A 27,478-nucleotide genomic window follows, 5' to 3' on the forward strand; every position below is an offset into this window, starting at 1 on the left:
TATATAGTACTCCCTCCGTCCCGGAATAACTGACCCATTTTCTAAAAAAAAGTGTCCCAAAATAACTGACTCATTTCAATTTTCAATACAACTTTCATCATTCCCAATACAATATAACACTAAATAATACTACTTTTATCATTCCCAATACAATATATTCCACTTTCCCCTTTATTTATACACTTTTCTTAATCTGTGTGAAAAACCAAAGTAGGTCAATTATACCGGGACGGAGGTAGTATCAATTAACCATAATTTCGGATGGGATGAAATAGGCTTTGATATATATATATATATATATATATATATATATATATATATATATATATATAGAGAGCGGGGGGGGAATGAAGCAAAATATATACAAAAGAAAAAGATGTGCGTGGTTCTCATTTCTCATGTCATGGGAGATGTGGCAGTGAAATGGTCATAGTCCCTATGTTGATAGACTCAGATTAAAACGTTAAATACACCTTCATTGCAAAATGGACCCCCATTGCTACTTATTTGGAACTATTGTAAAAAATAACCAACAGATTGGGCTCAATTACTAGTTGTTGATTTTTTTTATTATTTAAATTCGAATCGATTTAGTCTCTAACTTAGATAATCTTTAATCAAATTTCAGTTACTTTATAGCTAAACTCTCAAATATTATCAAAGGATTTCCATGAGAATTGAAGTCTCAAGACAAAAAATATTATTGAAACTTGAAAGTTAACTTAACCTAAAATCAAGGGCACTTTGAACATGTGCCTATGCATAACTTGTCATCTTTAATTGGCTTTTCATAGGGAAATATATATTGTCATTTTCAGTTGTTATCGTAGAAATAGAAATAAATACACCACAATTTCGGTGCATTAATAGCATTACTAAAATTTAAAGGTTATATAAGTTTCAACATTGACATCGATGTATAGAAGAAAATTATCTTGTTTGTCTCTTAGAAATTATAGTTGATAGTAGATAGATGGTGACCTATTTGTTCCTCTCGACACGTTTAATCTTGATTACACAGATTAGTGTCATATTACATGTATGTAAGGATGATGACAACATGCATCACAATCTCACATTTTCAACTGGATTCTGTTTCTGTGGGCTTTATTAAAATTAAAGTCTGCTTAAGCTTAATTATATAAAAGTATATTAGGTATTTTAATTATACCTAAGTCAGGAATTTTTTTTTTTTTTTTTTTTGAGGAAAGTCAGGAATATTATTACCTCTTGGAATCCTTGATCACCACAAGAAAGGAAAATGTCTCTTCAAAATGTGTTTGTATACTAGGCTTTATTAATAGGCTTTATGTCCCTTTAGTAATATCTCTGTGCCGTCCTTCAATTGTTTTCACCTCACTATATTAATATTTTTAGTTACTTGCATTGTTTTCAATCAAACACAGTTGTATCTAGCTTAAAACACAATCAATTTTGAAAGCTGCGTTTGGTTCTCAATTCTCAACCTCATGCTATTTTTAATTCTTGTGAAACATCCATCTAAGTCACATCACAAACAAACCTTAAAAAATACTAGTAAGAGTAAATTCCAAGCAGTATATAAACAAACACTCACTTTTTTATAATAATTACAAATGAATACATACATGTAGTATACAAGTGACTCAGTTTTTTGTCTTTAGAACAAGAAAGAAAAAACCTCATAGGATGCAATAATACAAAAGATGAGAAAGAGGCTACTTACCTCAAACTTCACTCTTACCTCAAAAAAATAATGTAAAAAACAAGACCAAACTAGTGGCCCTAATTCTGTCTCTCTAATAAACAAAATTCTATGCACCTGGCACTGGAATCATTTTTTATGGTTCTCTCCAGCTTTGCAAGCCAGGTCTTAATTTCCTCATAAAATACAAGTGACAGCATGGCTTCTTCAACTCACTACCCTACACACACATATGCTCATCATCCTCCTTTTTCATAAAGGTAATCATGATGAACACAACCCACAAAAATTTGGGCCCACTTGGACAAAGAAAATGAAACAAAAAATATCAAAAGGCAGACTTAATTTTTGTTGTCCACCACATTGTATCAAACAGATCATGCTACAAGGATTCTCCCTTCTCCATTAGGGATCTCCCATTGTCTTTTTTTTTTCTTAAAATTGGAATGATGCATGCATTGTTGTCTTGTGTATATATGTATAGCACTGCATTGGTGCAAACTTCTCATGTGTGCTTGGTTTGCAGCATGTGGATCAACTACAATCTGCATTTAGGAACACCTCAATGAATTCATATCTCAATTGACAAATAAGATAAAAGCCTGTTAGGATAAATAACCTAACTAAGCGCTTATGGCATAAACACTTGTCATATAAGCCCTCGGATAATTTTTTTTTCTTCGAAAAATGGATAGGCTCAAAACAGTTTATGAACACGTCATAAATCGTTTCTATAAGCAGTTTCACAAGTGTTTACAATTTACATCGGTAGATAATGTAAAATAAGTCGACTAAAACATGCTCAAAATAATTTCTAGTACATATAAAAAAGTTGGCATTTTTTTACCTGTCATATCTTTGGTAGAGTTGAACATGTAGACATTTTACACCGCAAGATCTCCTATGTTCCTGACTCTGAGTTCCACATTCCTCAAATCACGTAGATGTTGTAAAATTTCTTGAAGAAGATCTAACCCTTTATCCCCTTTTCTCAATGAGCTGATACAATGCTTCAGAAACTCTCTATCTGCCTCCAAAACTTGTAGTCTCTCATAAACATGATCCACCTCCTCTTCTAAACCAACCTTTTTGTTATCCAAATTGGTCTTTTCAGCTGAAACATTTTGCAACTGAGAAAAGTCTAATTCATGTTCATCTCCACTCAACTCTACATCTTCTTCGGTACTGATTGCATCAAAAAGTGGTAGAAGCCTCTTTGCTTTAGTAGCCAAGACTTTCCTTCCTTGATGATGCTTTCCATTACCATTTGCAAATCCATTTACATGACCTTGGAAATCATCATGATCGTCATGATCGTGATCATGATATCCATTCCCGTTCTCTTCACGAAGATGTTCTATCGATACAGTATCATCAAAGCAGTGTCCTTCATCTTCATAATTCAATATAATTAGCTTTTCTTCCAATACTTTCAGCTGTTCTAGTATTGATAACCTCTCTTCCTCAAAATTTGACAATGATTCCTCCAAATATAACACAGCATCTACAGGAGTGTTCTGGTTGCTATGAAAACCATTTTCTTCTTTTGATTCTTGATTGAAATCAATAGACAACCCATCACTATCCTCAGCGTTGCTACAAGAAGGAGATGAAGTTCTGCTTCTTATGCTACTATCTCTTCTTGACAAAATCTTTTCTCTTACCTCATACTCATGAACCTTTTTTCTATATACTTCAAGCTCTTTTTCTAGCTCATGCTTCTCTTTCTCCCTCTTCAATATAAGATCATTCAAAATCTGCATAGCCTCTTGATCGTACTCGGATTGTTCATCCATCATTCTCTGATACTGCAAAGCTTCCATCTGCATTGCTGCTTTCTCTTCTTGAAGCCTGTTAATCATTGCCATTGTTTGATTGGCTGCTACAGCAGATGCATTTCTTTCTTCTTCTAGCTCTGCATATAGTGTTTTCAAAGCCTTCCTTTCAGATTTCAATGCGGATTTTAACTCCTCGAAGGTCACGTCACCACATTCTATGTCGCCTATTACACTTCCATCCAATGAATCTTCTGTTCCTGACCCTTTCCTCTCGAGAAAAAGTAGTTTCTTATGTAGTTGATGAAGACTCTCCGGAGAAGTCGGTGTGTCGGGAATTTTTTCCTCTTCATTCTCATTAAGCTCCAAAGATGAAGGCATATGGTTACTTGCTGTTGGCATTCTTAATTCAAGTGACATGGTTTTAAATTCTACAAACTCTTCATCATCTCTGTCATGACCTAATTACACATTGCAAATTTTTATTTTAAAAATATGAAAAAATAAATTCAGCTTATGTAATTAGAAAGTTCTAAACATGGTTCTAAATTACAGCCCCAATAAAAATGTTTTAGAGGCATCACAACTGCAAATGTAGTCGCATCGGCTACATTTGCCAACATTATAAAGGTCTGCGACTGCAACCTCGATTTAAAATCATGGTTCTATGCATGGATTTGAGGTAAAAGGAAGACAATAAATTGAGGCTTACCACTATCATGTTGGGCATTAAACCTGACTGAGCTAGTAGATGAATCTTCTTGCATTCGTTGATTTGTATCCGAAAGAATATCCTGGCCTTGATACTCATCCATTTGTTCATGATCAGGAATTTCAGTTCCAATTGATACTTCTGCTTCATATTCCTCCTCACCTTGAGTTTGTGATGCATCATCAGAAGCTGCAAGTATAAATAAAGTATATTAGATCAATGACTGCATATAAAAAATCACAAAAACAATAATATATAAAATGAGTGGAATTGTTAAGAAGCAAAATTATAACAACCTAGAGAAACATATGAACCTAGTTCTCCATCAAAATATCCATTCATCATTCTTTCCATGTTTACTTCAACATTATCATGCTTATGGAATTCTTCATCCATTTGAGAAAACCTCACATCTTGAAAATTCAATTGATCTGATTCAACCTCATTGACCTTGGACACATTTTTATTCTCTTGACATGAAAATTCTGCCACAATATCACCAGAAATGTGCCAATTCTCAATTAATGGTTCGGCTTCTGCATCAGTACTCATACCAAAATCCAGAATAAAATCTTCACTCTCCTTAAACCCTTCCTCCACCACCTTATCACATCTATTTTGATTTCCATTTTCTGTGGCAGTGGATTCAACCAATTCAACAGGAATCAAACTGCAATCATCACCATGAATGAAAAATTCAAGATGTTTAGGTGGAATTTCCTCAGTTTTCTCAACTTCAACAGTAGTCTTGTCACAAGCTTGATCATCATCCTGAGCCTTTGGAACATTCAATCTCAAAGTTTCCTCTTCCAAGGTTTCATTCCCTTTCTTTACACCAAATTCAAGCTTGTAAAGATCATCAACCATAGTTTCCTTGACACCATCACAAACAGAACAAGCACAATTCTCTTCTGCCTCCACTTTTTTTGTACCTGAATCATGTTCAACCTCAAACAACATATGAATTCCACTGTTTTCTTCAATGTTTTGTTGATTTTCATGATGATCAAGTTCAAAATATGATCTGCTTTGATCTGACTGATGATCATCTTCTGAGACAAACACACCTTCTTTGATCATGTTCTGCTTCTGTGAGTTCTGTTCATAATCCAAAATGTTCATAGAATGATCAATAACAATGCAAGGAGGGTAGAATCTGTTATCAAAGTTAACAGTAACACCACAGCAAGAACATCTCAAACCCTCTTCAACTTTCTCAATTCCCTTTCCATCAGCACCATTAATCATATCTATTTCCTTCATCCATGGAAAAACATCTAAACTTTGAGAAAGTTTGACATAATTTGGTTTGAATGAAAATGAAGATGAACAATCCTCACACATATCATCTGATTCAGCTAGTTTGTGATGATTGGAACAGAAAACCAATTTGGAAATCTCAACAGCATGAGCTTCACACACAAGATCTCTACAAGGATTCATATTTTTTTCAGACTCTATGATATGATCAATTCTTGCACACCACATGCAGGGTCTTTTCAGGCCAAAATAATCAGCAAACTTTATGATCAAATATGAAAAAAGAGAATTTAGAAGAAGAAGGATTATCAGAATCCATTCTAGGATTGCATAAACTAGAACAAGGGTGATTTTGTTGGTGTTTCTGTGTAACATGGTTGCAAACTTGTTGGCAGCCATGGTTGATGATGCTCTGTTTCCTCTGTTTTTTTGCTATGTACAAAAGAAAAAAGAAAAAGGATTATAGAGTTTTCAGACAAGATGTCAAAACTGTATTTTGGTGTGTTTGTTTGTGAGAGAAAGAAAGAGTAGATCAAAAGTAGAGAGAGAGCAAGTTGTTTTATTTAGACTTAGAGGGAAAAAGTAATGTTCTTGAGTCAAAACAAATTAAAGAATGTAGATTTTTTCTCCAACCATAATTATTAATGAAGTGCTTTTTTTGAAATTAATGAGCCATAAAATAAAAATAGTTCACTAGCTTCCCTAAAACAAGATACATGAAACAATTATGACATGACATTGCACACCAAATTGAAAAAAATAAAAAACAAATTAATTAAACATAATCACATGTAACATTTATCGAACACCGAACATGTCTTCTATCTAAAATGTGTATCAAAGAATGTGAAATTGAACATACCTTCTATCCAAAGTGTCTGACAGAAAATGTGCAACATTTCCTCTATGTGGATTAGTGTATTGGAAAGAAAGTAGTTTGTTTGAAATGAGTTTTTTTCCAAGGTCTAGAATTTTCTGAGGCAAAAAATGTTACTTTTGCCAGCTCCACTTCAAATTTTGTATTGAAGCAGGAATGAAATGGGCCCACCAAACCACAAACATGAGGTGGTAGACCAGTCCCAAAGTAAGGGGGTGGGACCTGTTACGGCTGCAGATGCTTGAGTTCATTGTGTAGGCAGAGAAAATCTTGTGTGGATCAGGACCAAAAATTTTGGTTTGGTCACACACACAAGAATTTGCCTTCTTTCTCTTCTCTTCTCTCTTCTCCATTTTCTCTCTCTTCTCTCTTCTCTCTTCTCTCTTCTCTCTCTTCTCTCTTCTCTCTTTGTCTCTGACCAAACCAAAATTCTTGGTCCTGATCCACACAAGTGTTTCTCATGTAGGTATGCTTCCAAATAAACTTTGTATTTTTAAATTATTAAGTTATTAATATACTACTATATAATACAGGCTCCTTCCAACCAATAGATTATATATTAAATCAAATTCTTTATTCTAAAATATACATAATTATTAATTTATTACAACTTTGATTATTTTAGTTTATTGACAAGCCTTCTATGTGCCATATTTGTATCATGGTGACATAAAAGTATTGTGTTTTTTCTCAATCAATATTAGGACCTTATATTGCAAAAAAAAATTACTAACTAGTTAGGTAATCCAAAAGCACCTAGTTATGTGGCTCCAACAAGGATGAATTTGGCTTTTGGGTTAGGGTTGCACCGCCACTTACCGACCTTATTGCATGCAATCAATGGCTACCCTTGTTTTCTAAAATTGTGGCATGAAAAAAGCAAAAATTGTTTCCATACGTTATTCACTCACATTCATATGTACTTTCCCTAAAATAATATCCACATTTTCATATATCTTTTATGCAAGGAATCTATAGCTAGCATAGTGATCAATATTGTGCTTGTTTTGGATCTCCAAATTTGCTTTTGCTTTAGTCAAGTCTAGACACATAAGTTTTTCAGTGTCTCATTTGGCCCTACTGGAGTCGTTATAATTGAGCAGATACCTCCCCCACACACAAACCAAATGCTTAATATATATAATTAACCTAAATTAGACTGCCATTATCATATTAATTCAGTACATATATGCCAGCTTAAAGGAGATTAAAAAGAAATGTGATCACACTTTTTAACATGTTGATGATAATATTTGAATACAAAAAGTATCCAAACATCCAAAACTTACAAAAAAAAATTATACAAATTATGGTTAATTATGCTAGAAAATAAAATGATACGGTATTTCTCCCTTTACATGAGAAATAAGGCTTCTACACAAAAAATAAAACAAAAATTACAAGTTATTGCATATGAGACGCATGACTAACATTTAGAAAGAAAAGTATTTCATACACGAAAAATATGATTTCATAAATTTTTCTGTTTTATTTTTTTATGAAACATGCTAATCGTATGTGTCACATGTAACTTGGACATCAATTTTCTTATCAACCAGATAAGTCGTATTTGGTGTATACGACTTGCAAATCTTTTTTTTAATAGTATTATACAAGGTTGTATTCTTATAAGTGACTTATCATTTTTAAATTCTCTTTTTACTTATACCAAATCAATATACCCACAAAAATAATTTAATTTATATTCACCAACGATGTAAATATATTTTTACATTTTCAATTAGTTGTTGGATCATTATAAATGTTTGACTTTAATAATATATATCTTAAAAGTGATACAAAGGGTGAGTTGTGGTTGATTGACATTGTCAATGTAAAAAATACATGATGGTGTATCAAAATTAGTCTTAAAAATGTCAAACCAATATAGAAATTTCAAAATAGATACACCATATCGATTAAAAACCAAGTTTATATGTAGGAGAAAAAAAAATAGTTGTGTTTACTGGTTAAATTATTAGTTTAATTTGAAAATTAATGTGAGAAATAGTAGAGTGTATGGAAATTAAATAAAAATTAGATGCAGAGATGGGACCATTTATAATGTAGTGGTGATTAGGAAGAAGCGAGCAAAACAGAGGGAAAAGGTTTAAAATTCAAAGCTAGACTATATCTTTGGTGGAAAACATCAAAGCTAAACTCACTTTTTAAACATAATTACTAGTGGGAGCCCTCAATTAAGCTTCCCAATCTCAACCTTGATTTTCCTTATTTTCTAACCAATAGACCATTTGCTTTTTCCTTTTTTTTTTTTAAAAAAAAAAACTATTAACTATTTGAAATGCAGGACCATTGATTGATACTTTCTTTTTCTTTTTGATAAAAGAAATTTATATGAGTTAGGTTTCGGAGGTTCACCAAAGTCAGGGAATACCTCAAAACTCAACAAATGTTTATACAGGTACTTACATATCACATCATCCATTAAAGAGATCATCACATCCACAACAGGATTTTAACACACGACCTTGCGGGTGAGTCGACTCCTTGTCAAGAGAAACAACCTTCATTAAGTTGGGAGTCGTCAAAATACCTCTTTAATACTTAATTTTTCCTAACTTTTTTATTAAAAAAAAAAATTGATTTTTAAACAAAAGGAGAGCCGAAAAAACATCAATGTCACATAATTAGAACACATGACATGGATTAGTATATTGATGAAATGAAATTTAAAAAAGAAAAATGGTTATCTTGCATTTGGGTGATTTGGAACGAAAGAAACAGTCGATCCTTCAAGCATAAGAAGCACTCTTTACATCAATTGCTCGACAAAATTAAGTTTCAAACTTTTTGATGATTAAAAGTGAAATACGCTACTTTCTTCTTTGATTACTATTTTTTGCGGCTTAACCCAATTTTATGCTTAAGAGCTATTCCTTAGTATGTAATTTTCATTTTCACTTTCTTGCATGTTTCATTACCTTGACCTTGTAAGATTTTGATTAAACATTTTCTTTCCTACACACCTTATGCAAGAAAGAAAAAATGAAAATTACATTTTAGCTTCTTTAAAAAAATGTGAATAAGAACAATTTATGAAAAAGATTAGGCTATATTGGTCCACTCATCGTTAAAAGTCTGATTTATGGGCCAAGTAGCGCTCCTAATAAAAGCATTATTGAAAATTTCAAATATGGCGACTTTCAGCTAAAAATGAACTCATGAAGTTCTTTTGTTTTGCTCAAAGATTGGGACCCGTAGGCTTCATCTTAATGGCTTGCGTGGTTATAAAGACATCAGCCAGCAAAATTTACATCATAAGATAGTATTATGAAATGAATGTGGAAGTATTTTGCTAAATCCTGCATATTAATCATAGAAAAGACTCATTTCCAATGATAACTATAATTAAATCCTTATTCTAAGCTATATCATGAAAATAACGTCCTTTAATTAGATTCTACGTCTACTTTTTATTTTTGGGGAGAAGGTGGGTTTAGAAAAATCTAATTATATATCCCTCAAAAAAAAAAATCTAATTATATAATAATTTACCTAAGAAAATACATGGTATAGTGAAAGTGCTTGAGAGAGGAGCAAATGTCTAACACTACTGTTTCTTTTCTATCTTAGCTATTAGAATCGGTGAATTTGAGTTTAGAGACGATTAAATTGATTTCACTAATATAAATATTATATTCTTATTCAAATGAATCACTAAATTAATGAAATCTAATACGTTTTGATTTGGATCCCTATGTCTTGCAAATTCTTAATTGCCTTACAAAGATTGGGCTCTTAGTTAAGCATCCCTTTCGTTCAAGTGAACTAGTTCAATGATAAAGCATTAATATCCTTATCCTATTACAGATGAGATAAACATGGGTATGGTTAGAATGTCATAATATAAATCACTTTAGCAAAGACACGTGAATTAAGATTGATATTTAATTTTATGAAAGGAAAAAAATTATGACTTACTTGCAAAATTATTTTATAATAATACGAGAAAGAAAAGTAATAAGAATTTAGATCGCATATGGGTCGAAGAAACTCCACTTTGTATTTCTGCAGTCTTGGCATTTGATTTATTGTCAGACTTTCATTAATGAAATTGTCTGTTAACGTCAAAATAAAAAAAGTAATAAGAATTTGAAAAGGAGAGAGTTATAAATTGTTACGGATTAATATGAAGGAAAAAAAAAATCAATACTTCATTCATGATATTGTAAAATGATCAATAAAATTGGACACATTTTTTTACCGGAACAACTTATATTTTGAGACGGATGTAGTATTTGTTTTAAACATTTATAAACATGGAGACATTAGAGTGTGTTTTTTAGGTTTGATTTCCCCAATGTCAATCTTGGTAGGTTAGTCTTTACAAAGCTCTGTTTTGGCTTTAAATTGGTCCCTGCAAATGAACGCTGGGATTAAACCCCTCCGATTAGTGGTTCCTTGGGTTGGATATTGAACTTTTATAAAATAAAAAACATGTATAATAACTTTGGGTTTAATCCTAAAACTAGGTCTGTCCAAGAGACGAACCGTTCAATCTAGAACTCTAGAACTCGAAATTTTTGACCAGAAAAAACCCTAAAAAAATACAATACAATTTATTATCGATGGATGAAGAATCTCTCTCTCTTGTTAGCCGTTACCTAAAACCCTAATTTATTCTCCTTCATCCACCAAAGAGGGGTGGTTTAGGGTCAATTTTTTTTACCATAAATCACCCCTATAGACATTTTTTTTCTCCTTCCTTTTTATTTAAATAAGTGGTTTTCACTTGGAATTAGGTTTTTCTATCGTGATTTCGTCGTTTTAATGCGACGTTGTTTTGTTTGTCGTCTTTATGTGACGTTGTTTGTCTTTCCCGTCTTGTTTGGGTGTTTGTTCGGTTGAGATTGTTAGATCAGTTTCGATCCAGAGCAGATCCAACCAATGACTTTGGCATCATCAACGTTGTAGATCAGGAGACATGGCTATTCCAGAGACTTTATTATAGTCATATTTGTAGGCTTATGTATTTTGTCGTTTTATGCTATTAACATGAATGTTGTAAGTTTGTTTCCAAATTCATCTTTTTTGTTTTTAGTGAATTTATATTATATCAATGTACTCTATCAATTTGAATAAATGTCGTTTTTTTTAAATAATAATAATTATCGATGGTTGTCTAGTTCAATTGGTTAAGACGAGAGCTTCAAATCTTCTTGATCTTATATTTAAAGCTTAGACTCATCAAAACTTGATTTTTTTTCCTAATATTTTTTATAAGCATTGTGTTAATTTCTCTTTCTATTTGTCAAAATATCATTTCTCTTTCTATTTGTTATAAAAAGTCTCACTATAAAACTTCTTTTAACATGGATCAATTCATCACTTGGGGGAGTGATAAGAAAATTGCTTCTCTCTTTCAAAATTGCTCATTTCTTTGATCCAACATGAGTTAACTCACGTTCGGCTTTTTTTAGCGGTAGTTAACTCACGCTGACACTTTTTAGATAAGTTCAAACACTTTTTAATAGTCGGGTCAACTGATCTTAAAAGTACTAGCGGAAGTTAACTCTAGTTGAAAAATGTCGAGGGTGAGTTAACTCCCGCTGCATCTAGAGAATGAACAATTTTAAAAGGGAGAAAAGTAATAATTGAGTGATAAAGTGGTCGAGAGTCCTTAAAAAAAAAAAAGTGGTCGAGAGATAACAGATTACGGATTTTGGGTTCAGCTCTCCTCTTATAAATTCTTTTAATAATTAATTACTCCTCTAATTTACTTTGAAAAAAATTACTCCTTTAATTTGTTCATGTATAGTTGTCTTATAAGGTTATTTTGCACAAATAAAAATGACTTTGAATAATGTAAGTTCAAAATAATCAAGAGTTAAGTATTTAAAAATTATATTTAGAATCCAGTTTTGGGCTTTGCCCTCTTTTGTAAATAAAAAAAAATGCAGTTTTAAGATGAGCTTATGTGGCAATACGATGAGTTATCATTGGATGTTGCTGTAAAGTAATTAGATGCAGGTTCGTACTGAAGGGAGAATCCATAATAACTGCATGGTTTGGTTTGGTTACAGAAAGATGGCATGTTGTTATATCATATCTGTGTGCATCCACAGACACAGTATCACCGTATCGGTATGTATAACAATCAATAAACAATGAAACCTTGATTCATATTTTTTTTATTTCTTTCTTTATAGATTTAAATTTTTATTCTAGCCATCGAATATCATGAAACTATGTGTATGTGTGATGTCGACATTATGTCTATACAATCTCAATGGAGTGAAAGGACATATGCTGATCGATAGAATTGGAGACTTCTATCTGATTTGATAACATTTTTAACTTTTTAAAACTTAGATAGTGAATATGAAGTGAAATTAGCTTCTTATATACAAATTAATCAGACACCATTTTATTCATTAAATCCTTATATATAATGCAAAACTAACTCTTCAAAGAAATGACCAGTAAGCTACTTGAAGATCATACATATCATTTAGATGGGACAAAAGTAAGTGTTCGGTGGAATAAATTGGTGGAAATATGCAACAAGTAAACTCAATTTATCCCTTAAAAAAAAATCAATTTATTTGGATATCTTTGGAAGAAAAAAAAACTGAATATTTAAATATTACGTCATTTTCAAAATGATTTAATTACCATGTACAATATTTTGCATTGTCAATCGGTTATAACAATTAGATTATTGTCCCTGTGAGCTTAGCTCAGTTGGTAGGGATATTGCATAATTTATATGGGCAGAGGTTCGAACCCCCTGACACCCCAGCCACTAGGCTACTTGACCTAAAAAAAAAATTAGATTATTAAAAATGTTTGATTCTATTTATAACTACTTTCAAAGTTATTAATTTGATTTATTAAAAAAAAAAATTGTTTATTTGATTGATTCCGATATAGCGCAAAACTTTTTAAGGTGGTTATTTATAAATATTAAATTCTTTTGAAAAAAAAATTGATTTTAAAAAAAAATGTTATATACAGCGAATCCCAACTTCACGATGGCATCGCGACCTTTATTCCACTCATCCACTTTTTTGTTGACGGCCACTTATTACTAAGACTTCCCGTGAATTCTGCCATATGATTTTTTTAATTGGTTTTTTTTTTTTATTTTAGGGAATTGGTTAGTTTCTTTATAGCGATGCTTTCGATATAATTTTCTTCGTTGTGTACCTTGCATATATTATGCATTGTCTTTACCAACTGAGCTAAGCTCACCTGGACTTTGGATTTCCTCATAATTTTTATTTTATTTAAATGCATGAAGCAGCCTAGAGCTTCTCCTTGAGGAAATATGGACATCCAAAGTAGTCACTTGATCTTGAGAAAATTACAGACCCTAGCTATGGTTTGGTTTGCTTCAGCGATGAAGTGCTGTTTTGGACGTTTTGGTAGCTAATTTAAGCACCACTTATCAAGGACCACCCTATTCCTAGCCAACACATACACAACACATGATTTTGAAATTTCTTCTCCTCCATAACTTCACACAAACATGGCCCATGCTTGATTATGTCTTGGTATGCACATTTTTCAGTAACCTAATCAGTTAATGCATTTGACAAGTGACTGCGTTCAAGCAACTAATTATAAACCCTAGTTAAAAATAAATTGTTCGAGAGAATCTGAATTCAAATCTTAAATAAACCACATTTTGATCATACTTTATTTATCAAGATCTCAGAAGTCGAAGCCTCAAAGGGTTAATTAAGACCACACACATAAAGCACATCGCAGCAAGATTCTTTTTTTTAAGGATCGTAGCAAGATTCTATACTGCAGTTTTCTTTATCCATCTTTAGGCAGCAAAGGTACATTAGGAATACTGTCTTTTTCTTTTAAAACTTAGGATTCTGTTATAATAACAGTTAAAAATATATCTAATAGAGAGAAGAAGTAAGAATAATTGAAGTGTTACCTAATAATTGGATTCCACTCATGGTTTTAACCAATAAATTAATAAAAAGATTAACAAAATTAAGGGGAAAAGACACAAATGAGAAATCTAGTAGTAACATACATGAAGAGATGTGGCTGCAATGATGATGACTTCAAAGTGTTTGAAGATGTGGGACAAGATGTTCTCTATTCATCTTGCTTTTTCCTCTTCTCTTAACGTGCTTTCTCTTTGTTTTATTGCATCCCAGTCTTAAGGCGCCTTCTACCGTGAGAGAGGGTTACAAATCCCCTATGGTGAGCAAGTAGATTTTTACCGGCAATTACAAGTTCAGCAGGTTTATAATATATATTTTCCCATTTTTACTTTTATTTAATGAAAATTAAAATTAACACTTAAATCTTCATTACATACATCCATAACTTTTGTCCAAAAACAACACACACGTCCTTACTCTTCTCATTCAACAACCAAAATTGAGTTTTAAGAAAAAAACATATATTAATTACAAAAATCAAGATCTGTTCCATCTTCTTACAAACAAATATGCAACACATTCCTTATGAACAAATCTGTTCTGTTGTCTTTCAAACTGAGTTCAAGTGAAAGTAGCATCCTGAGATCCAAACCAAGCAAAGCTAAGGGACTCTTTGTGTTGTTAGGTACTTACCAAAATTAAGTTTTATTTTTATTTTTTTTATGTTCCTTCAAACTGAATTCTTCTGTTATTTATGTTTTTGTATCTTTGTTTTTGAAATTTAAGTCCAAATTCATGATTTTTCACCATTATATTTGACATTGATGGCCATATGTGTATGCGGTGCTTATTTATGTGTCAGAACTGTTCTTAGATGTAACTAGTACTAAGTGCAATTTTTTTTTGAAGATACTCAAAACAGCTTATACAATCTTAAACAGTTTTTTATTATTTTTCTTCCAATTCTCGCCATTTAAAAAAAAATCTGTAACAAATAAAGACAAACTTCTAAATTTTTATCTCGTAAAAACACTGTTACAATTTACAAAGAGACTCTGTGTTATGAGAACCCAGATTATTGATTCTAAAAAAAATAAATTGATGCTAATTATTGGTGTTTAGTGAAGACAAATTTTGTTTTGCTGACTTGTGTGCAGATTCCTTCATCCATGTGACAGTTCACCGTGTATGTATTGAAAATGTGGTATTGCAGTATTTTCAGAGACTATTTGTCTCCCACATTAATTAGAAAGAGATAATTTTTCTCTAAAACTCGTTTGTTTTCCCATTAACCTTTTTCATTCCTTTTCCTACTGATGATATTATAGATGACCTGATTTGCAACTACCTCAATGTTGTGGCACCTAGTTTGATCTCCTTAGACACATTTTCAACATTAAGATTTACAGAGTAGATGAAATTTCAAATTTATGATTGTTAAAATTATGCTTCTATTGTAGGTTATGGAGGAGGTAACAGAAAGTTCAGCTGACAGTAATGACAATATTAACATCGAGGAAATGGACGAAGCTTCAGACGAAGGAGATAATATGGATGACAATGGGGCTAATGAGTGTGATGGAGATTTAGAAGCGAGTAGCGATTCATCCGAGTCTAATGGGAATGTTATAGTCATAAATGGCATCGGTGATATTTTAAAGATGGACATGAAAAACATTTCTGTAGATGTAGTTGAAAGGTTTGACTTTGCTGATTTAGATGTTGCATATAATTTCTACTCATGGTATGCAAGGGTAAACGGATTTTCTGTTCGGAAGACCCAAGTTCTGAGGGACCGTTTGGGTAATGTTCTGCAGCAAACGTTTGTTTGTTCGCGGGAAGGTTTTAGAGAGAACAGGGGATTGACCTTGGAGAGGCGGAAGCGAGAACCCAGAAATGATACCAGGTGTGGATGTTCTGCAAAATGTCGTGTCCACATAGACATTGTTTCGAAGCGTTGGTATGTGACCGTATTTGAATTTGCGCATAACCACGAGCTGTTGGATGGTTTGCTATGTGGTCTTTTACCGGCACATAGAAAGCTAACAGCAACTGATTTGATTGAGATTGAAAAGTATAAGAATGTTGGTGTAAGACCATATCAAACGTATGGTGCAATGGCTAATTCATCAGGTGGTTTTCACAAGTTAGGTTTTGTGAAAAAGGATTTGTATAACCAATCAGGAAGACAAAGGAAATTAGTTTCATCTGACTCTTGCGGTGCACTGAAGTATCTTCATATGCTTCGTACAAAAGACCCTTTAATGTATGTTGCACATACTGTAGACAAAGATAAGAGGCTTGAACGTCTTTTTTGGTGTGATGGAGAAAGTCGTATGAATTATGAAATTTTTGGTGATGTATTGGCCTTTGATGCAACTTATAGGAAAAACAAATACAATTGCCCGTTTGTTATTTTCTCCGGTGTTAATCATCATAACCAAACTGTTGTCTTTGCGACAGGTTTAGTTACGAGAGAGACGGAAGAGACATATGTTTGGTTGTTGGACCAATTTGCGACTGCTATGAATGGTAAGGCTCCTTTATCCGTAATAACTGACGGTGATGTTGCAATGAAAAATGCCATAAAGAGTATATTTCCAAAAGCACATCATAGATTATGTGCTTGGCATCTTCTACGGAATGCATCATCGAATGTTGGGATTGCTGATTTCATGTCATATCTTAAAAGATGCATGTTGGGTGATATGGAGGTGAATAAGTTTGAAGAACTATGGGAAGAAATGGTTGAAAAATTTGGCCTGCAAGACAACAATTGGATCAATGAGATGTATGCAAAAAAAAGAATGTGGGCGACTGCTCATATCAAAGGAGAATTTTTTGCAGGTATACGAACCACATCTCGGTGTGAGGGTTTACATAGTCACATAGGTCAATTTGTGCATTCGAGAATTAACTTGACTGATTTTGTCCAGCAATTTCATAGGTGCCTTACATATTTTCGATTTCGAGAGATTGAGTCCGACTATCATTCCAACTATGGTCAACCCGTATTGCAAACTAGTTTGCGATTCATTGAGAGATCAGCATCGAACCAGTTTACAAGGGAGATTTTCTTCCTTTTCCGTAATGCTCTGAAAAAATCTTTGATGTTGAGAATTATTGAAATTCAAGAGATGTCCATGGGTTCTATCTACAAAGTTTCAAAGTACTGTGGAAATGGAAGTGTCTGGCACGTTACACATTGTGAAACTCCTGTAGATTTCAAATGTTCGTGTCTTAGGATGGAGTCGTTTGGACTGCCTTGCGATCATATTATTGCTGTTTTGATGTATCTGGATTTTGATCACCTTCCCAAGAATCTAGTTTTACACAGGTGGACAAAGTTCGCTACAGATACAGTTCGATCAAGATACACAAATGGTTCACAATATTGGGATTCTCAAATTGCTTCAAGGTATGCGGGAATTATTCAGTTGTCGAAGGATGTGGCTGAGAGGGTTTATCAAGATGTAGAGGAGTACAACCGCATTGTAGATTTTCTTAGTGCTGAACTTTTGAGGTTGAAGAATAAACCAACAGCTGTTGGTATTGATGCTAGCACTGGGGTACACAATGTAGTCGTCGACGAAAGTTTACTGGACCCTACTTGTGTGAGGACTAAAGGGTGTGGATCTAATCCAATTGCTACGCCTGGTGGAAGTAGGCGTCCTCAATCATGTAGTCAGTGTGGTGTGATAGGACACAATAAACGATCATGTCCTAAAGGAGTCAACAACTTTGAAAATGCATGCACTTCGAGTGCGACAATTTATGAAATTAATGAAGATGATGAAGAAGGAGATCTTGAGCTGTGATAAAGTAAGTTAAATAACATTGAAGCATGATTATGATTATAGTTAGTTTAATTTAGTTTGAACTTATTATCTTATGAATATTATTTACTGATGCAGATTGGAATGAGCTCGTAGTTGATGTTGGTTAAAACCTTATATGGAGCAACTGTCAAGACGGTGGACACCGGTGGGTTTATGGTTAATGTATTGTTTTGTTTGTAGTCTGGAAAATCATTTGTAGTATGTCTACTTATGTACTTTTGTTGTGTTAGTGATGTAATGTGTATTCCCCTCACCAAAAAGACAATGTGTTACTTATATGTGCGTTGATGTATTGTGGTTTAATGGTATCAATGACATTTTCTTAGGAAATATTATGTTGTTTAGAATATTGAATATGTTTTATGTGTTGGCATATCTATTTACGGATGCCTGTTGCGGCGCTTCTGTTATTAAATGATACTTATTATGAATGGTGCTGGAGTCCTAGAGAATGTCTGATTTGGTAAGAAACTGGTTGGAAGTTTGGAGGTTGACGCTGGGGTATGCGGTGCGTGCTGTGTCCGGTTTGTGTGCTGCAGTTTTGTATATGTTAGCCTCAGGTCTGCCTTCTGTTAGCAGTGTCTGTTTTTTCTGGTTTTTTCCTTCTACAGGATTTCTGTTTTGTGTTGTAGGAGTTTTTTTGTTGTTGTTGTTAGTTGGGTTTCTGGTATTTCAGTGCCTGTTATTTTGTTCTTGTTCTGCTGCCGTTTCATATTTAATACGCAACAGCTGTAGTGGTGGTCACATTGGGGCTTATGATGTTGCCAATAGACAATCAAACGGAGGTCGAATATGTTTTTTTTTTTTTTTGCAGATGTTTTACTTCAGGAAATGCTGCTTAGGAAGGTTATGCTATGTATGATGCTAGGTTGTGTTTCGAAGGTGAATGAATGTGGAAAGCATAAATCTTCTTCGATTATTCTATAATGCATTATTACTATATAATGCATCATTACTACTTAAACTCTGTCATTGTTCAGTTTTTCAATTACTCTTGGTTTAGTTTCGAAATTAAGTAAGCATCTATTATTTGTAGATTGCTACTCTGCCAAGTTGCCAATGAAACCACTTGGATTTTTTTGTTTCACTTGGATTATCACTAGTGAGTTTTTATCAAATCTAATTTATATAGTTTATAGCAGAAATCAAATGAAGAAGTGTTAGAACTTATCAGTTAAATGACAAGATGATGTGAATATTATTAATTAGTTAATCAATATGAGAAAGGTATTTGGTTTTGGAGACTAAGAGGATGGGCTGCACGAAAAAGAAGGAACGGGAAAGGAGCAAGCAAAAATAAGGGAAGTTTCTTCTATAGTGCATAAAAGAAAAATACTTGTCCAATACAATCTTCTTCTATTTAACAATTCTGAAGTTCTACAAGTAGGCTAGAGCTATACAATGAGACCTTGTTGTACTTAAGCCTAACATATACCCTTTTTGAGCAATAATTTACAACATAAATAAAATTGAAGAGGAAAATTATTATTTGTGTATCTATGCTGTAATGTAGATCTGTTAGTGATGAGTTTGACTATATCTTTTTTTTTTTTTTGACGGCAAAGGTGTTTTCATTAGATGAAAATAGAAGTTACAAAAGAGTGAATATTTGCCTGACTTGGGACATGCCCCAACCAAGTGCTACATCCAACATTTTTTGACAATTTAACTAGACTATGAGCAATAGAATTTAAACTACGATTAACATAAACTACTTGAGATCTAGCCAACTCTACCATAAGCTCTTGACAATCCTGGATAATGTGATCAATAGCAGCTACAACATATTTTGAGTTGACACAATTAACTACTACTTCTGAATCTGAGAGCACAGTGACAGTGTTCCAATGTAACTGTTTTGCCATTTGCAGTCCCCATCTAACCCCCAACGCTTCAGCAAGAGTAGGGTCAGTTACTATCCCCTCTTTTCGGCAAGCTGAGAGCACGACAGAATTGGTTTGATCAATAGCAACTAGCCCCCAACCTGTATAATCATCCAAAAAACAGCCTGCATCAACAAAAATTCTACCACTTGCCAGTAGTTTTCCAGTAATCTCATGATTTAACCTTGCCAATTCTACCACTTGAATGGAAATAGTAATCCTCCTCCTTGATGCAGAGAGAAATTACAGCAATCTCAGGTTAAAAACCGCAAATTAGCATCAACCGCGATATCTCGCAAAGATTAAATCAACAATGATAAAAAAAAAATTAACAACATACAATTCTTCCAAATAGGTAATTTGGCCTAATTCCTTTGCAAGAAACCCCTTCAATGATGAATCAACAATGCTTCATTTTTATTGAAATTAATATCATTCCCATATTTGAGTTAAAAATTTAATCTTTTTAACACAGAAAAGGATCATAAGATTAATAATTTCAATAAAAATGCAAAATTAATTCTACATTGTACAATTTCACAAAGAAAATAAAAATTGAATAATTGAGATCTGAAAGAAGAAGAAGATACCTTCATTTGATGGTAGAGTGTCTGAATTCATTTGACCAATCTTTATGAGCTGATTTAATCAACGCGGCAACGCCGCTAACATGAGGAGAAGACATTGAGGTACCAGAAACAATGTTGAATAGGCTCTTCTTTTGTCAATTTTGATCATACTTGGACTAGTTTTTGATGGACATGCAACTAAGATGTTAACACCAGCAATTTTGATCATACTTGGACTAGTTTTTGCGACCATTGCAGCATCATTTAGTATAACCTTCATGTTAAAGTAACATTTTTTTTGTTAAAAACAAAACAAATTATTACTACAATGGGAAGTAAGCATATGTATATTTATGGGAAGTAAACAAAGTATACCTTGTTTCTGGATGTTTGGTGGAAATCACTACCAACAAGTCTGTGAAAAGCAATATCGTCCATAACAGTGTCAACATAGGTCATTGGTTCTTTTCCTCTATCACTTAAGCCACAAGAAACAATAGTGCTAGTACTTGATATACCATGGTTGTGTGAGGCAGACTTATTTTGGTGATTTTCCGGTATGTTTTCATCATCTATTACGATTATGGTTGAGACATCATTCACGTTGTTCATAAAATCATTGTCTGATTCAATAGTGTTTTTAGTTTGGATGGAAGGGGTTGTCCATTGAGCTTGACCATGAAATTTGCTCTTATCTTCAAACACTGACTTATGTTTCTTAGGTTGAGGGTTAGTGTTTTGTTCTTCACCAGCTACATCAGGTTTGATGTTCACTTTAACCATTCCAATTAGGATTTCTAGAATCTTAGTGTTTGTGGATTCAACTTGTTCAACTTTTGTGCTTAATTTCTTCATGAATATAACAAGGACAGAAAAAAGAAAAACAAAATTTAGTTTTTGATACATAATATAGCATAACACCAAATCATAAAAAATAAATTCAGTCTTTCATACAAAACAGAACTTAACACCCAATCTAAGGTATATAAACATGCATAAAACTTGCCTTTAGCTCAATGACAACTTCTTCAAGTTTATCAGTTCTGGTATGTTCATCATTAGAGGTTGTCTGGTTGCTTTGAATGCAAGGTGGTATGACAACCTACATCAAAATTAACTCTCCATATTACCATATGACTGAACCAGTAAAAGAATGTTTCAATAATTTTGCTAAATAAACCCATGCTAGAATACCTTAGGGATGACAATTTCATTGACACTACTGAGCTCATATTCACCCTCAATGTGTTGTTCATAATCCATCCTATTAAAACAAGGAAAAGAATGAGCCAAGTTACGAAAAACATATTTGTATAAATCTTCTTTTTAATTAAAGAAAAACATTTGTAGGAAATTATATCAACATTTTTTGAAATTAAATTTATGGAAAATCATATAAATAAATGTATGCTCCTTACCCATACACAGATTGATCTGCTAAGTTGGTGTTTTCCATTTTCGGTTTGTTGCAGCAGGTGTTAGAAGTAACCTCTTGTGAAATGAGCTAGGACTTACTCCCACCCTTTATAATGATACAGTTTTATTATAATTGTATTTTTTTAGCAACCAAATAGCTTGACAAGTGATTGCTGTTCAATCAACCCACATGACGTTAATTGATACACATCTCTTAGCCTTAGAGTAGTAATGATTGGTTTTTGCTTTAATTTTGCCAAATTACAACTACTTTTATTTTACTTAATGTGTCTAAATACCAACACTGGTATACGAGTAACTATCAAATTGGTCCCTGTCTTTGTAAGTGATTATCAAATTAGTCACTAACGTTAATAATATTTCAAAATAGTCTCTGTCTTTGTTAAAAGTTTATCAATTAGACACTTGTTTCTATGTTTTTTTGCACATGACGAGGGACTTAATTGAGAAACTTTTGAAGAAAATAGGAATTGTTTTGAAATATTATTAAAGTCAGTGACATATTTGACAATCACTTACAAAAACAGAGACCAATTTGGTGGTTTGCTCGGAGACCATAACAATAAATAACCTAAGTTTAATATAAAATACATTTTATATTAAAAAACAAATATTTTTTATGGTCAAAAAATAAATTAAACCAACATAACATACTATATGATTGTTAAAAAAAACATAACATATGACACAATGGTCAAGAAACACATAACACGTGAATTTAAAAAATCAAAATAAACACAATACATTTGAACACACACATGCATGCATAGAAATTATCACATAAATTATAACACATTTGGCTAATATTTTTTTTTTCCTTTTCCCTTTGTCTTTGCTACATCAACCTCAGCTCTCACCATGGCCAACTCCATTTTTAACTCTAAGTTTTCATCCTCAAGACTTTTAATAGTGTGTACCATATCCTCCAAGTTGTAATGGTTGAAATCACGAATCTTCCTACCACAATATAACAGCAGTTGTCGAATTAACAAAACAGCAACATCCTCTTTTGCATCATATTCTGTCTTTCCAAACCTACCCACTAATATAGTTCTTGTTCCTTTTGCACCAACTTGTAAAGAGGCACTATACTTAACATACTCAACTCCTCCAAAGCCATGAACCTCTTGTAAATCATACGTAGGCAATAGTATCCTCAATGTATAACACATCTTATCAACCTCTTTCTGCATGCTTTTTTGGCTTATCCAATCCAAAGATGAGGTATCTTCAGCAAAGTAAGGTTCAAACTCTCCTGTAAATTTTATATGTTCATGGAACACGTATAAAACTATCAAAAGTTAAAAAAAATTGACACACACATGTTACCCACATATGCAGTTGCTGAGAAGATAAAACTTACGTGTACAAGAGAAATTGTCAACGGTTTCATAATTAACCTGCTCAACGTGACGTTTCGCCTCATACTTACGGCTTGCTTCTTGCTCATAATGACTGTGTTGTGAAGATTCTTCATTGTTGCTGGAAAAACTAGAATGGATGTTGAATGCTTTCCCTTGAGAATCATGGTGTATGTTTTGAGCTTGTTTGCGTGGTATACCTCCTTTGATATACTCCTCGTCGTAACCTTGGTTTTCACAGTACAATATCCATTCTCTCACAGCCTCTTCATAAGTGTTGTATCCCACATATTCGTTTCCTTTGTAACGATACACCTGCATGTGACATAACGGCCATGATAGATAAACACCAGGAACTTTGCCTCTAAACACAACATAAGCTGCGACCATTTTTCTGAAAATTTTAGATAACACAATTCACAGGTTGTGTGTATTTGTATGTGAATGTCAAAGCAACAAGATAAACAATATATATGTTGGTTGGTCTTGCATTAATGAACTCTTTAATGGTGCAAACATCTGCAATATCATTTATATGCGGTTGTTGAGTTTTCTTTAGCTGGTTTGCAATTAACTATCACGTGCCCTGCCTTGTGTTGAATAGACTATAACTACAATACACTATATTATCATTCAAAAAAATGACTACACTATATTATAAAATAAATAAATGATCAACGAGTGTATCCGATACACTCTTTAAAAACTCTAAATTATACGTTTTTATGATAATTTATGTAATCAATACATTGAAAATTAAAATATTTGATTCTTTTAAAGAATAATTTCTTATTTTTCAGATACTTAATAAGTGTTTCGGCGACACTCGTTAACAAAACTCTATATAATAAAACTTTGATGTCTATAATTATCACCATATGCTAAAATAAAAGTAAAACATAAAAAATTAAGTCATTTAATCAGTCAACAAAGAAAATAAAATTATAAAATTTCCCACACAAAATAATAATAATATAAAATACTATGTCTGTTCCTTAATATTTGACACAGTTGACCTTATTATGCATATCAATGCATAATTTTGAGTTTAAATATCTTGAATAATATATTATAAAAAACAATGAAAATTTGATATTTTGAAAAGACTTCTCGAGATAAATCTAACGACATCTTATATGATATTAATTATCTTTGTATATTAGTAGAACAATATGGTCAAAGTAAGTTAACTCAAAATAACACATTTTCAAATGGGTCATCTATTGCGGGACAGATGGACTAGTTTATAATTCATTATGAACAGTGACTTAAAGCTATAAAATATAAATAAACTCGATGAATTTTGTAAAAAAGTTAAACACTGACATGTCTGATCATGTACATAGTGAGGCCTTAGGGAATGAACACGTGTGTGTGCTAGCCCTATGAAAAGACAAGACAAGGCGCATTGATCAGGCCGCTGGCTACATCTTTTATTTCAAAGAACCACTTTCATCCACATTTGCTTGCAGAATATAAATTTCAGCGGTAAATTATCCCGCCAAAAGTTTAGTTCCAAATATTAAATTTAGAGATAATTGTCATTTTGGTCCTGAATATGTAATGAATAGTCACAATAAGCTTTGAATGCATTGACATTTTTAAATAGTCTTTTTTTATAGTGGTCGGAGTTTGAACTCCGGACCTTGCATATTTTATGCATTGTCTTTACCAATTGAGTTATGCTCATGAGGACTTTTAAATAGTCTATGATTATGCATTTCGTTAATCAGAATAATCTCTCGTAACAAAATATTATGTTAATACTGTCATATTGATCGTCCATCATATTTACATAATATTATATGAAAGGAAAATGTTAACGAGTGCCCTCGGGGCACTCTTTAACCACTTTAAATGGTAAGTTTTAACGAAAAGTTGTGTATTGAATGCATTGAAAATTGTAATAGTTAACTTTTTAAAAGAATATTTGCTAAATTTGATATGCTTAAAGACTGCCCTGCGGGCACTCGTTAACAAGACCCTATATGAAAATATGTAACCTTTTGTTAACCAGTGTCGTTGGAGCATTGATTAAGGAATCCATGAATAAAAAATTTGTCTTGGAAAGATAAGGTGTTAGGTTTCACCAAATAATTATTGCTTCACTTTTTATGAAAACTTTATTGTTTTGGATGCTTAATCAATGTAGTTGGCCACTGTTTAGCAGTCCCTAAATAGGTATTATCAAAATTTAAGATATATTTTTTCTTAAAAAAAAACATTTTAGATATATTTTAACGTCATAGACTATTATGTTTAGTTAATGTTAGACATTCATCGACTCAAATCATTATCAACCCATTATATTTAAGGTTTAATGTGTTTTTTCTCCTTAAAAATAAGTATATATTTAGGGACCGATACTATTGATGATAGATTTTTTTTTTAATTTTAATGAGTAATTTATTCAAAATAATTAACAAAATAATAAATAGACTATCCCTTTTAAAAAAATAAATATAAGATAGATTATCGGTATTCAATTCACCTAGGAGGTTGAAACTTCAACCTACAACCTAGTATTTCAGTATTCAATTCACCTGGGAAGTCGAAACTTCAACTCATAACCTAGTATTTCAGTGAGGAAGTATTCAAATCTGTTTAATTGACCTAAGATGTTGAACCGTCCACTGAGAACCTATTGTTTCGGTATTCAAATATCTTCAATCAACCTAGGACGTCGAAACTTCAACTAAGAACCTAGTATTTCACTATTCAATTCACCTGGGAGGTCGAAACTTCAACCCATAACCTAGTATTTCGGTACTCAAATTTCTTTAATTGACATAAGAGGTTGAATCTTCAACTCAGAACATATTATTTCAGTAATCAATTCACCAATGAGTCGAAACTTCAACTGAGAACCTATTATTTCAGTATTCAAATCTTTTCAATTGACCTATGAGGTCAGATATTTAACTGAGAACTTGTTATTTCACTCTTCAATTGACATAGGAGATCGAAACTTCAGCTGAGAACCTAGTATTTCAGTACTCAAATCTCTTCAATTGACCCAAGAGGTCGGATATTTAACTGAAAACTTACTATTTCACTCTTCAATTGACATAGGAGGTCGAAAATTCAAATGAGAACCTAGTATTTCAGTATTCAAATAATCTCTTCAGTTCATCTAAGAGCTTGAACCTTTCACTAATAACCTACTATTTTAGTATTCAATTATCTTCAGTTCACCTAAACAATTGAACCTAATTATGAGTGTTTTTTATTATCCCAATTTTACCCTTATACAACTTTTTCTCTAATAAAGATTGTTGTTGGTGTTATTGAAATAGATAATCATGTTTAATTTGGTTTGTTATAACTAGATGATTATGATCGGGGCTTTAGAAGATTTATTAGGAGATTGTGAATTTAAGAGTGATAATTATTCTAGATGATTATGATCAGGGATTTAGAAGATTTATTAGAAGATTGTGAATTTAAGAGTGATAGGCTTAATCGCATGTTTGATCTCTTATGTTAATTTTAGTTTTCAAATTGGTCCTTCATGTTTTAAAAGTTTCAAGTTGGTCCCTTACGTTTTAAAAGTTTCAAGTTGGTCCAAAAAGTTACTCACGTTGGAATAAGTCAGTCTCTTCCGTCACTTAAATTTAAAGATCGAGGTTGACAATATGGGTGATGGAACTTAATTTATTTAAAAAATCAGTTTTAAAACATTTTTTTAATTTTTTTTTGTTTTATTAAACTCAATATTATGTTCTTAATACGTCTATAAAAAATTGCTCAAATTTGAATTTAATATGGACAAAAGCTAAGTGCAGAAATTTTTTGTACTACAAAAAAACTATTAACTTAGAAGGTCTTAGTTTTATAGGGATTAAAAACATATTTAATCCTATATTTTTTATAAATATAACTAGGGGTGTACATAACTCGGTTTGGGTTGAGTTTGACCAAACCCAAGACCTGAACCATATAGAGCACCACGATTTTGGTGAGGTAAAATAACCACCCGTTATATTATTGGTCTGGTCTGGGCAAACCAACTAATTTTTGGTTTAGGTTGGGTTGGGTAGTGGGTTAGCCAAATTATTTTTCTAATTTTTTGTTAATATTAAATGACGAGTCATCATATTTTTCTCATAAAAAATACTAACTTTTTTATTTTCTAAATAAATTGTATAACATATTTTCACTATATTTTAGCATAAAAAATAATAAACGATAATATCAAATAATTAATTTC

The 27,478-nt window shown here is 32.3% G+C and overlaps 2 protein-coding genes across 2 annotated transcripts; one reads left to right on the forward strand and one right to left on the reverse strand.

The window, feature by feature from the left end:
- Nucleotides 1–1,561: 1,561 nt before the first annotated feature.
- Nucleotides 1,562–5,960, reverse strand: LOC146933022 (myosin-binding protein (Protein of unknown function, DUF593)). Its single transcript, XM_085704747.1, has 4 exons — nucleotides 4,468–5,960; nucleotides 4,172–4,360; nucleotides 2,532–3,920; nucleotides 1,562–2,229 (listed from the first exon to the last, which is right to left on the reverse strand). The coding sequence occupies exons 1-3, from the start codon at nucleotides 5,828–5,830 to the stop codon at nucleotides 2,569–2,571; spliced, it is 2,904 nt and encodes a 967-aa protein (XP_085560873.1). The 5' UTR covers nucleotides 5,831–5,960; the 3' UTR covers nucleotides 1,562–2,229; nucleotides 2,532–2,568.
- Nucleotides 5,961–14,458: 8,498 nt separating this feature from the next.
- LOC146933023 (protein FAR1-RELATED SEQUENCE 5-like) lies at nucleotides 14,459–18,348 on the forward strand. Its single transcript, XM_085704748.1, has 3 exons — nucleotides 14,459–14,864; nucleotides 15,640–18,001; nucleotides 18,094–18,348. Exon 2 carries the CDS (start codon nucleotides 15,643–15,645, stop codon nucleotides 17,995–17,997), a length of 2,355 nt encoding a protein of 784 aa, XP_085560874.1. The 5' UTR covers nucleotides 14,459–14,864; nucleotides 15,640–15,642; the 3' UTR covers nucleotides 17,998–18,001; nucleotides 18,094–18,348.
- The last annotated feature ends 9,130 nt before the right edge of the window (nucleotides 18,349–27,478 follow it).

This window comes from Medicago sativa, chromosome 4 (genome assembly GCF_051527215.1).
Source record: "Medicago sativa cultivar Bolivia chromosome 4, Bolivia_mono, whole genome shotgun sequence".
NCBI classification, from domain to species: domain Eukaryota; kingdom Viridiplantae; phylum Streptophyta; class Magnoliopsida; order Fabales; family Fabaceae; genus Medicago; species Medicago sativa.

Coding starts and splice junctions, on each gene's coding strand:
- LOC146933023 (XM_085704748.1), top strand. CDS start 15,643: ATGGAGGAGGTAACAGAAAGTTCAGCTGACAGTAATGACAATATTAAC.
- LOC146933022 (XM_085704747.1), bottom strand. CDS start 5,830: ATGGCTGCCAACAAGTTTGCAACCATGTTACACAGAAACACCAACAAA. Junction 4,361..4,467: donor AGGTTCATATGTTTCTCTAG/GTTGTTATAATT, acceptor TTATACTTGCAG/CTTCTGATGATGCATCACAA. Junction 3,921..4,171: donor TAATGCCCAACATGATAGTG/GTAAGCCTCAAT, acceptor ATGTGTAATTAG/GTCATGACAGAGATGATGAA.